Source organism: Pseudophryne corroboree, chromosome 3 (genome assembly GCF_028390025.1).
Source record: "Pseudophryne corroboree isolate aPseCor3 chromosome 3, aPseCor3.hap2, whole genome shotgun sequence".
Classification (NCBI taxonomy): domain Eukaryota; kingdom Metazoa; phylum Chordata; class Amphibia; order Anura; family Myobatrachidae; genus Pseudophryne; species Pseudophryne corroboree.
In genome coordinates, this window is record NC_086446.1 from 757,714,841 (window position 1) to 757,728,213 (window position 13,373).

General features: G+C 44.9%; 1 protein-coding gene across 1 annotated transcript in view; it reads left to right on the forward strand.

The window, feature by feature from the left end:
- Positions 1 to 13,373, forward strand: part of LOC135057423 (ovostatin-like) — a 202,389-nt gene that overhangs the window by 68,989 nt on the left and 120,027 nt on the right. Inside the window, exon 3 of the mRNA XM_063963315.1 lies at positions 5,784 to 5,940. Coding sequence (XP_063819385.1) covers positions 5,784 to 5,940 — 157 coding nt within the window. The remainder of the gene's footprint in view (positions 1 to 5,783; positions 5,941 to 13,373) is intronic.

Genomic DNA, 13,373 nt, shown 5'->3' on the forward strand with positions numbered 1-13,373 from the left:
ACTCTCCTAACTGTAAATTGATTCTCTTTACATTATCTTGATTGTTCACATCCGTAAGGGGTACCTCTTCGTCTAATTTACAGTCAGCGATAAATTTCACTGAGTCGACATTGGAGGGTAAACATGCCCTCAGCAATGTCCGCCAATCTTTCTTAGTGGGCACTGCAGAATTACCTAGCTCTCTGATGTATCTCTGGCTTGCAACCAGATCTTTCCTAGGATCAGGGAATTCAGACATCATTGACCTTAATTCTGTTCGGGAAAAGGGGCAGTGCATGGCGATGTTCTTGACTGGAGTGACTTCTGAAGTGTCAGTTTTCCCATTTGGTACTGCAATTACCCTGACAGGATTAAGTTCAATAACGTCATTCTGAGTAGATTCTACAACATGTGGTGTAATGGTTTCTGCATAGTGTACAGTGCCGTACTTACCAGTTGATACGACCTCACCTGTCCCTCCGCTAGGGGCTTTTGATACTACTCTTACGGGTTGGGCCGTGCCCATTGTTGTTTCTGCTATGGTGGCTGCTAGAGAGAGTGCCGATATTGTTGTGGGCTCATCCTCTTGGTCACAATCCTGGGGAAAGTTTAAAACAGGGTACAGCTTGCACGGGTTAGTATTAGCATCAGCAATCTTAGTTACATTATTCTTAACATCTATACATTTACTAAGTGCATGTTTATCAAACACCAGTGTGCCACTCTCTGTAACCAGCCTCTCTCCTGTCATGTATGGTGGTGGGGGAGCGGTGGCTATCAGTTTTCTGAAAGGGTTAGATCCAGCCGCTTGAGCCAATCCTCTTTGTATTTCACCCTCCTGTTGCCATAACTGTAAGTAGTCATAATGCCTGATCCGTCTCTTTGCAGATTTAATGAGACATATCCTTCTCCTTAGATTTTGTAACACCTCTGGGCTATAACTGCCTACCCGTGGGAACTTTTCCCCATCATGCACAGTCATTCTTTCCCATTCCTCACACAAAACCTCTGTGTGTGAACCATATTTCTCACACATGATACACCTTGCCGACCCTATTGGCCGGCTTACTAAATCAACCGGAACCAAGGTTGATCGCCCCCTACCTGAACAACTGGCCCCCATCTTTGCAGGTGTTGCTTTCACTACCTCTGACCTTCAAATCAGGGTCTTCAGCGAACCCTTACAAAAACCAAGATGTCCGGGGTAGGCCGACGGTGAAAGTTTACCGAGTACCTTCACACACTCGCCCACGTCGACCAATACGCCCACACGCTGCCCTAGTGCTGGCGTACTCAACCCAGGGCCCCTGCAACCTGAACCTCTATTTCTGGGGCGTTGTGGGAGTAGGTTACGCGTCCCCAGCAAGTATCGGTTGTTAGAGAATTCCTGAGTGACCAGCAAATCTCCCTTAAAATAAAAAAATGACACAAATCACGTTAGAATGTACAAATAGCGTTTAGGACCCCACTAGCGTACGCAAACGGTACTGGTTCAAGTTACAAACTAATGCACATAAGCAACTAATCTTATGTGCGGAACGACCAACGGAATCGAAAATTGCGGCTGCGAATTCCTTCAGCAATGAGCTTGTTGGCCTATATGGGCATTGCACCAACCCCCTGGGTTGTGCCTCTTGACTCTATCTATAGCGGACTTCCTAGTCTGTTGTACCTAGACCTCCTGGTCCGTGACCTCCTGGTCTGTGTCTACAGTAGACCTCCTAATCTGCTATACTCTAATGCTCTTATTTCAATATTTAACAAGGGATGCCTCCCAAGCAACCACGCGCCGTCACTTTCACGGATGTCCTCACGAGAACTCGACTTCTACGTTCCAACCAAAAATGAGAAAATACTTATATATACACACTCTTTCGCCTCATATACTCTTTACTTTCGTTTCTGTACAGAAATCCCTTTCATTCAGTATCGCAGTCTAGTCCTAGAGGATTGCAACTAGAGAAGGATCTATTAGATTAAAATTTAGGACACTGAGATTGACTTGCGCTATTATCGCGTTGCCTCCGTATCGCCTACTAAAACAATACTATTGTGTGATTTGTATTATGTGGGCGTATCCGTACGCTCCGTTGCGTAATATATGCTCCGTGCGTCGACCCTTGCGTCACGTACGCTAGTCTCGCCCTTTGTTAGGGACACGTGTACGCAGGCCAGATATGTCCACAGAAACACAACTAACACGTTTATATCAATGTAGATGATCTTTAACTGTAATCATCTACCGAGCACCACACAGATCTTTCCTTGTATCTTTAGACAAAGCTGTGTGTGTGTTTTACAAATTACCCCCTTACGTATTACGTTTACTTTTAACTATCAATAGCAACAACTCTTTCTCAGTACGTTATCAATGATAAAATGGCAAACAGGAAGGTGAAATGTGAAAATATACAAATGAAAAGAAATGCAGGTGTGTGCGTGCGTGCGTGCGTGCATACGCAAAACAGAAATAAACAGTTTTAAAAGACAATAGCGTATTGTTCTTACCTTCCGGTTCCGGATTCCACCATCACTCCTACAGCGTAGCGAAACAGACGCTTATCTAGTCTGCACTACTATATCCCTCACCACCAATACGGATACGAAGGGATACTACTTTCCCGCCCTTTGCAGACAGACAAAGTCTGTTTTTGCTAGTGCAGATATGTGGAGGACGGATGAGCTCCCAATTGATAATGCAGATTAATTACCTTATAACATTCACTACAAATTGGTAAGAGACTCAGTACGCAATTTGCGTATGGGGTACCGTAAGGGTACGCACTTAGCGTAGCAGACGCTTATCTGTGGTCGAGATGCACGAGCGTCACGTTCGCTCATGGCTTACGCTTGGTATCGAGCACGTTATAGGCGGCCGACTAACGTAATGCTACGCTACTAGCGTAGCGGACGCTGAGCCCACGAGGGGAACACGAGCGGCGCAGATGCTCACGGGATGACACTCAGTAAACCTTGTATGCAACACACTGAAGGGATATACTTAGATTGTAAACCTTAATACAGAAATACTGTAGCGATATAACGCTTCTTAACCTTGTTAATATAAAAGCTGTTTGAGCGATTGAGACGCTCCGAATACCCTCAGTAATGTAATAAACACACAATACCTTGCTAAGGCTCCAAAACCTTTACTAACAAGATTTAGTTATGTAAAAAGGGAAAATACAGTTAACAGCTTATACACTACAGGCTAACATCAATATCTAAACAGTATAACTACACATAAATATACAATAGCGGCACAATCGCTAACAATAACATACAATGAGAGAGTAAAAGGAGAGAACGTGGCAAAATACAATCAGAGAATAAGGTGGTCACAGAGAGTACTTACACACTGGGGAATGATTCGCTGCGCAGTCCTGGTTACCAGCTCCTGGTTAGTCAATGATGAAAACCGTTGTGGGTAGTAGACTGAGCTGGGCCAGGCTGGCTGTTCTTATATACACTGCATACAGTACACTACAAAGGGACCTATAATCTCATTGTTCATTGGACACAGGAATGTCTCCCCGCATTATAACAAAAGGTCATAGGTTAGTTTAAACAGGTGGGCTGTGAGTATATCGAACTGCTCAGGTGGGAGGGAATCTCAGGATTCCCGCCGCATGGATAATGAACCGCAAATATAGTAAATGTCCAGAAACTATTAATGGACATAACTATACGCAGGAGCGATTAATCTTTACCTAAGCAGCACTGGATTGTTCCTAATAAAATGTTCTTTAGTTAGGTACCAAACACCACCGCTCAGACCCTGTCTGACCCTTCGTATCATGCAAAGAGGAATTCCTTTGTCCAGGAACCAGTTACACTAAACAAAATTACAGTTATTATTAAGGGGAACATTACCTATAAAACATACTATTTGGATTTACTATGTAACGATTGAGTCGCCCGCCAGACGCACATAAACTCTACTGTAAATTCACATACAACGCGCCCAAGCGCACGGCCGAGGAGGCGCCGTCATGCAACTGCGAATATGCGCACGCACGGGAGAGAATGTGCAGCGGGCAAGCGCATGGGGTGAATATATGGCAACGTGCAGCATGATATTTTTCAACTTTGACAATATACACAGAAAAAACAATTCCTGAGTGCGCTAAAGTTCTTGTATAGATTGAATGGAAGTCCTTCCAAATGGATATATCTTATACTGTAGAAGATGAGGTTTTCTGGATGCCTACAGTGGATAACCCAATCACCAAAAAGTCACCCAAACAAACAATTAGAATACAATTATTTAATAACAAAATTAATTCATAAAAAGCCTTATACAGATGGGCTTATGAACTATTGTACATGAAAACAAATTATTTTATGATTTCATAAATATCCAGTAGGTGATATGGATGTACAAACTACCTCACCTTAACAAGGTGTAAACTTGGTACAAGGGAGCATTATCCTCAACTGGATTACTGATTTGTAGCTAAAATTACTTTCAGGCTGTGTGTATAAGGCGTACATGTAACATAAATGCATTCTGTGCTTAGATTTAGGTCCCATCACCATGATATCTAATTATGGTATCTAATTATTCCAAAATACGGAAAAATCCGATATCCAAAATACCTCTGGTCCCAAGCATTTTGGATAAGGGATATATATATATATTTATTTAAAAGCACTGTCATTTTGAGTCAACACATAGTCCTGTAGGTGGCGCTAATGTTCTTCTACAGAGATAACACGCTGATTTAATAACCAGATGTCTTTAATACAAGTTTGGTATTCTGTAGTTCTAAGACTTTTGAATTTGTTTTGTCACGGTAGTCCGTAGATCTGTGGATTTTTAAATTGTGCTGTCATCATTAATCATGCGTGGTCATTAAAATTAATATGTTTTTTAAATCAGTGCCATGTGTGATGCTTCCGTGCATCTAAGAAAATGGACACGGTCATTAGTCATTATGCTTTTTAAAGCAATACCATGTGTACCAAGCGTGACGTTTAAATTGTTGGAATGTGTGAACTATAACATGTGAACTATAACACTAATGTTTTGAAAGTGTACAGCCTGTTAAAGTCAATTTTTTCATCACAAGCTGGTTTGTGATACAGTTTTATTGCGCATTCTGCGACTGGTGTTACGTGACACTCTTTTCAAAGTCATTATCTTTTAATATGGCTTAATATCGAACTCCATAAATTTTATATAAAATTTTAACTTTTACATAAAATTTTATATAAAGCGATATCAAACACTATCATTTAATATTAAAGGAGGCGGAGCCTAGGTGAAAGGGTGTGTGTCACCTGTCAGTTTGACATAAAGGTGGTCTTTCTCTACTGAGGGGCATTGTTAAGGCTTCCAAGAACCACAGTATTTCTCAGCCAACACATGCAGTTCATACTTGCCTACCTGACCCTCTACATGAGGGAGAAAATGCTCTGTTCCTGGACTTTCCTGGTAATGTATGATTGCCATCACCTGTGGTGAAACGCCTTTCTTATCAATAAGTAGCTGACCACAGGTGATGGCAATCATACATTACCAGGAAAGTCCAGGAACACAGCATTTTCTCCCTCATGGAGAGGGTCAGGTAGGCAAGTATGATGCAGTTTCCTGGCTCTGAGTTTTGTTTACTAGAAGGCAATCTATTGCTATTCCCCATTCATGCACATAAACTCTGCCAACATAAAATGCTTGGTTCTACTCGGATTACTTGAATGAATTGGACGTGTTTAAATAGTGTTGTGTTTCCATACAAGACCTATAATCTCTCTTGTATGTGTGCTGTTTTTTAAATCCTTGAACTTTGTCGTCTCCTCCTCAGGTTCCAGCTGTCTCCATTTCCGACCCTGCGACAATCCTCTTTTCTGCAACTGGGAATGTCGCTAAAGTGTTGGATCGGAAGAATGTGGTGCTTATGCCCACTTCAAATACCTGTATGTTTCAGATGGACAAAACGATTTACAAACCTGGCCAGAAAGGTGAGCAGAACAAAGGCAGACGTTACCTTCGCTAACCACAAAACGCCCAACATTGAGATATGGAGATGTGAGATGAAAGAAGCCCTGATCCTCCTCCATGCACTAATTGTGCAAGCACTGCCCCTTTTTTCATAAGTCCACCTTCTGCAGAGCTCCATTATATGGTGCCAGGGCTGCCATCAAAAATTGCGGGGCCCAGGACTGACGGAATAGCCAGGGTCCCCCCAGGCAAATTACTTTACCCATTATAATTGTAAATTATATGTTTTCACGATCTGTCTGTGTAGTTGACCTACAGTATTCAATGAATAGTGACGAGCATATTGTAAGTATTATGAATGGAAAAATATATATATAGAAATTATATAGTCTCCGTAATTGAAGGCTTATGGGGCATACATACGGGGCGATTTTTGCCTATTTTCTAAGCGATCTGTCTATACATCGCTTAAAAATTAAGCACTGATCGCTCCGTGTGTACACCCGATAGCAATGCACGGTTCTGCACGTCGCCGTTGCCCGCTCCAATCTTTAGCACATGCAGGCAAGATCTAGTTAGATCGCCTAGCATGTGCATAAAGAACACTGGTTAGCAGAGATCGCTCACACGTCGCGGTGTATAGCGATGTATGCTGAGCGATCTGTGCTAACCTAGATCACTTAGCAGTGCACACAGCACAAGTCGCCCCGTGTGTATGCCTCATTAGATTCATTAGTAAGTCAGAGAATCAGTGGATACTGGAATGGGTAAGAGGAGGCTGCTGGGCAGTTGCAACTTACCGCATCAGTGTTATGCCCGGAAAATGTCCGGGTCCAGCTACGTTGTGCAGACTGGCAACCCCGGAAATTTTCTGGGCATACCACTGCTCTCCCTCCCTCCACCTTACACTCCGCCTGCTGAGCAGAGTGCAAGGGAGGAGGGGAGGAGAGGGTTTCAGTGCTGGCGGGTTAGTGCCCGTCAGCAAATGCTGCCCGGGGGATGGCCATTGGTGGGTTATCCATCTGGAATGGATTCATCGATGGTTTTACCCATCAATGGTCATCCCTGCACTACTGTACAAGTAAGAACCAGGGGGTGTGGCTTAGTGGGTGTTAGGGTCAGAGCTAAGCTCTGTGCCCTGAAACTTTGAGAAAAAATAAATAAATTCGGTAGCACGGAACCGTCGATGGCGGGAAACCATCTGGTTTTCCTCCATCAATGGTAAAAGTATTCAACATCGGTCATAGGCAATCAATGATTTTGAATTATCGATTGTCGTTGGCCCTCACTAGCTACCCCTAGGCAATGAGCATTCCCTAGGCAAAGAGCATGTTTTCCAGAGCATAAAACCCCAGGCAAAAAGCTAGAGATGAGCGCCTGAAATTTTTCGGGTTTTGTGTTTTGGTTTTGGGTTCGGTTCCGCGGCCGTGTTTTGGGTTCGAACGCGTTTTGGCAAAACCTCACCGAATTATTTTTGTCGGATTCGGGTGTGTTTTGGATTCGGGTGTTTTTTTCCAAAAACACTAAAAAACAGCTTAAATCATAGAATTTGGGGGTCATTTTGATCCCAAAGTATTATTAACCTCAAAAACCATAATTTACACTCATTTTCAGTCTATTCTGAATACCTCACACCTCACAATATTATTTTTAGTCCTAAAATTTGCACCGAGGTCGCTGTGTGAGTAAGATAAGCGACCCTAGTGGCCGACACAAACACCGGGCCCATCTAGGAGTGGCACTGCAGTGTCACGCAGGATGTCCCTTCCAAAAAACCCTCCCCAAACAGCACATGACGCAAAGAAAAAAAGAGGCGCAATGAGGTAGCTGTGTGAGTAAGATTAGCGACCCTAGTGGCCGACACAAACACCGGGCCCATCTAGGAGTGGCACTGCAGTGTCACGCAGGATGGCCCTTCCAAAAAACCCTCCCCAAACAGCACATGACGCAAAGAAAAAAAGAGGCGCAATGAGGTAGCTGACTGTGTGAGTAAGATTAGCGACCCTAGTGGCCGACACAAACACCGGGCACATCTAGGAGTGGCACTGCAGTGTCACGCAGGATGTCCCTTCCAAAAAACCCTCCCCAAACAGCACATGACGCAAAGAAAAAAAGAGGCGCAATGAGGTAGCTGTGTGAGTAAGATTAGCGACCCTAGTGGCCGACACAAACACCGGGCCCATCTAGGAGTGGCACTGCAGTGTCACGCAGGATGTCCCTTCCAAAAAACCCTCCCCAATCAGCACATGATGCAAAGAAAAAGAAAAGAAAAAAGAGGTGCAAGATGGAATTATCCTTGGGCCCTCCCACCCACCCTTATGTTGTATAAACAAAACAGGACATGCACACTTTAACCAACCCATCATTTCAGTGACAGGGTCTGCCACACGACTGTGACTGATATGACGGGTTGGTTTGGACCCCCCCCAAAAAAGAAGCAATTAATCTCTCCTTGCACAAACTGGCTCTACAGAGGCAAGATGTCCACCTCATCTTCACCCTCCGATATATCACCGTGTACATCCCCCTCCTCACAGATTATCAATTCGTCCCCACTGGAATCCACCATCTCAGCTCCCTGTGTACTTTGTGGAGGCAATTGCTGCTGGTCAATGTCTCCGCGGAGGAATTGATTATAATTCATTTTAATGAACATCATCTTCTCCACATTTTCTGGATGTAACCTCGTACGCCGATTGCTGACAAGGTGAGCGGCGGCACTAAACACTCTTTCGGAGTACACACTTGTGGGAGGGCAACTTAGGTAGAATAAAGCCAGTTTGTGCAAGGGCCTCCAAATTGCCTCTTTTTCCTGCCAGTATAAGTACGGACTGTGTGACGTGCCTACTTGGATGCGGTCACTCATATAATCCTCCACCATTCTATCAATGTTGAGAGAATCATATGCAGTGACAGTAGACGACATGTCCGTAATCGTTGTCAGGTCCTTCAGTCCGGACCAGATGTCAGCATCAGCAGTCGCTCCAGACTGCCCTGCATCACTGCCAGCGGGTGGGCTCGGAATTCTGAGCCTTTTCCTCGCACCCCCAGTTGCGGGAGAATGTGAAGGAGGAGATGTTGACAGGTCGCGTTCCGCTTGACTTGACAATTTTGTCACCAGCAGGTCTTTCAACCCCAGCAGACCTGTGTCTGCCGGAAAGAGAGATCCAAGGTAGGCTTTAAATCTAGGATCGAGCACGGTGGCCAAAATGTAGTGCTCTGATTTCAACAGATTGACCACCCGTGAATCCTTGTTAAGCGAATTAAGGGCTGCATCCACAAGTCCCACATGCCTAGCGGAATCGCTCCGTGTTAGCTCCTTCTTCAATGCCTCCAGCTTCTTCTGCAAAAGCCTGATGAGGGGAATGACCTGACTCAGGCTGGCAGTGTCTGAACTGACTTCACGTGTGGCAAGTTCAAAGGGCATCAGAACCTTGCACAACGTTGAAATCATTCTCCACTGCACTTGAGACAGGTGCATTCCATCTCCTATATCGTGCTCAATTGTATAGGCTTGAATGGCCTTTTGCTGCTCCTCCAACCTCTGAAGCATATAGAGGGTTGAATTCCACCTCGTTACCACTTCTTGCTTCAGATGATGGCAGGGCAGGTTCAGTAGTTTTTGGTGGTGCTCCAGTCTTCTGTACGTGGTGCCTGTACGCCGAAAGTGTCCCGCAATTTTTCTGGCCACCGACAGCATCTCTTGCACGCCCCTGTCGTTTTTTAAAAAATTCTGCACCACCAAATTCAAGGTATGTGCAAAACATGGGACGTGCTGGAATTTGCCCATATTTAATGCACACACAATATTGCTGGCGTTGTCCGATGCCACAAATCCACAGGAGAGTCCAATTGGGGTAAGCCATTCCGCGATGATCTTCCTCAGTTGCCGTAAGAGGTTTTCAGCTGTGTGCGTATTCTGGAAAGCGGTGATACAAAGCGTAGCCTGCCTAGGAAAGAGTTGGCGTTTGCGAGATGCTGCTACTGGTGCCGCCGCTGCTGTTCTTGCGGCGGGAGTCCATACATCTACCCAGTGGGCTGTCACAGTCATATAGTCCTGACCCTGCCCTGCTCCACTTGTCCACATGTCCGTGGTTAAGTGGACATTGGATACAACTGCATTTTTTAGGACACTGGTGAGTCTTTTTCTGACGTCCGTGTACATTCTCGGTATCGCCTGCCTAGAGAAGTGGAACCTAGATGGTATTTGGTAACGGGGGCACACTGCCTCAATAAATTGTCTAGTTCCCTGTGAACTAACGGCGGATACCGGACGCACGTCTAACACCAACATAGTTGTCAAGGACTCAGTTATCCGCTTTGCAGTAGGATGACTGCTGTGATATTTCATCTTCCTCGCAAAGGACTGTTGAACAGTCAATTGCTTACTGGAAGTAGTACAAGTGGGCTTACGACTTCCCCTCTGGGATGACCATCGACTCCCAGCGGCAACAACAGCAGCGCCAGCAGCAGTAGGCGTTACACGCAAGGATGCATCGGAGGAATCCCAGGCAGGAGAGGACTCGTCAGACTTGCCAGTGACATGGCCTGCAGGACTATTGGCATTCCTGGGGAAGGAGGAAATTGACACTGAGGGAGTTGGTGGGGTGGTTTGCGTGAGCTTGGTTACAAGAGGAAGGGATTTACTGGTCAGTGGACTGCTTCCGCTGTCACCCAAAGTTTTTGAACTTGTCACTGACTTATTATGAATGCGCTGCAGGTGACGTATAAGGGAGGATGTTCCGAGGTGGTTAACGTCCTTACCCCTACTTATTACAGCTTGACAAAGGGAACACACGGCTTGACACCTGTTGTCCGCATTTCTGGTGAAATACCTCCACACCGAAGAGCTGATTTTTTTGGTATTTTCACCTGGCATGTCAACGGCCATATTCCTCCCACGGACAACAGGTGTCTCCCCGGGTGCCTGACTTAAACAAACCACCTCACCATCAGAATCCTTCTGGTCAATTTCCTCCCCAGCGCCAGCAACACCCATATCCTCCTCATCCTGGTGTACTTCAACACTGACATCTTCAATCTGACTATCAGGAACTGGACTGCGGGTGCTCCTTCCAGCACTTGCAGGGGGCATGCAAATAGTGGAAGGCGCATGCTCTTCACGTCCAGTGTTGGGAAGGTCAGGCATCGCAACCGACACAATTGGACTCTCCTTGTGGATTTGGGATTTCAAAGAACGCACAGTTCTTTGCGGTGCTTTTGCCAGCTTGAGTCTTTTCAGTTTTCTAGCGAGAGGCTGAGTGCTTCCATCCTCATGTGAAGCTGAACCACTAGCCATGAACATAGGCCAGGGCCTCAGCCGTTCCTTGCCACTCCGTGTGGTAAATGGCATATTGGCAAGTTTACGCTTCTCCTCCGACAATTTTATTTTAGGTTTTGGAGTCCTTTTTTTTCTGATATTTGGTGTTTTGGATTTGACATGCTCTGTACTATGACATTGGGCATCGGCCTTGGCAGACGACGTTGCTGGCATTTCATCGTCTCGGCCATGACTAGTGGCAGCAGCTTCAGCACGAGGTGGAAGTGGATCTTGATCTTTCCCTAATTTTGGAACCTCAACTTTTTTGTTCTCCATATTTTATAGGCAGAACTAAAAGGCACCTCAGGTAAACAATGGAGATGGATGGATTGGATACTAGTATACAATTATGGACGGACTGCCACGGTTAGGTGGTATAAAAAAACCACGGTTAGGTGGTATATATTGTAATACAATTATGGATGGACGGACTGCCTGCCGAGTGCCGACACAGAGGTAGCCACAGCCGTGAACTACCGCACTGTACACTGGTTGATAAAGAGATAGTAGTATACTCGTAACAACTAGTATGACTGACTATGACGGTATAAAGAATGAAAAAAAAACCACGGTTAGGTGGTATATATTGTAATACAATTATGGATGGACGGACTGCCTGCCGAGTTCCGACACAGAGGTAGCCACAGCCGTGAACTACCGCACTGTACACTGGTTGATAAAGAGATAGTAGTATACTCGTAACAACTAGTATGACTGACTATGACGGTATAAAGAATGAAAAAAAAACCACGGTTAGGTGGTATATATTATAATACAATTATGGATGGACGGACTGCCTGCCGAGTGCCGACACAGAGGTAGCCACAGCCGTGAACTACCGCACTGTACACTGGTTGATAAAGAGATAGTAGTATACTCGTAACAACTAGTATGACTGACTATGACGGTATAAAGAATGAAAAAAAAACCACGGTTAGGTGGTATATATTATAATACAATTATGGATGGACGGACTGCCTGCCGACTGCCGACACAGAGGTAGCCACAGCCGTGAACTACCGCACTGTACACTGGTTGATAAAGAGATAGTAGTATACTCGTAACAACTAGTATGACACTATGACGGTATAAAGAATGAAAAAAAAACCACGGTTAGGTGGTATATATTATAATACAATTATGGATGGACGGACTGCCTGCCGACTGCCGACACAGAGGTAGCCACAGCCGTGAACTACCGCACTGTACACTGGTTGATAAAGAGATAGTAGTATACTCGTAACAACTAGTATGACACTATGACGGTATAAAGAATGAAAAAAAAACCACGGTTAGGTGGTATATATTATAATAATACAATTATGGATGGACGGACTGCCTGCCGACTGCCGACACAGAGGTAGCCACAGCCGTGAACTACCGCACTGTACACTGGTTGATAAAGAGATAGTAGTATACTCGTAACAACTAGTATGACTATGACGACGGTATAAAGAAAGAAAAAAAAATACCACGGTTAGGTGGTATATAATTATACAATTATGGATGGACGGACTGCCTGCCGAGTGCCGACTGCCGACACAGAGGTAGCCACAGCCGTGAACTACCGCACTGTACTGTGTCTGCTGCTAATATAGACTGGTTGATAAAGAGATAGTATACAACAATATACTACTATACTGGTGGTCAGGCACTGGTCACCACTAGTCACACTGGCAGTGGCACTCCTGCAGCAAAAGTGTGCACTGTTTAATTTTAAATTAATATAATATTATGTACTCCTGGCTCCTGCTATAACAACCTGCAGTGCTCCCCAGTCTCCCCCACAATTATTATAAGCTTTTATACATTGATGTGCAGCACACTGGGCTGAGCTGAGTGCACACAGACTGAGTCACACTGTGTGACTGCTGTGTATCGTTTTTTTCAGGCAGAGAACGGATATAGCAGAGAACGGATATATTAAATAAAAGTTAACTTAACAACAACTGCACTGGTCACTGTGGTAAACTCTGTCTGCACAATCTCTCTCTCTCTCTCTCTTCTAATCTATTCTAATGGAGAGGACGCCAGCCACGTCCTCTCCCTATCAATCTCAATGCACGTGTGAAAATGACGGCGACGCGCGGCTCCTTATATAGAATCCGAGTCTCGCGAGAATCCGACAGCGTC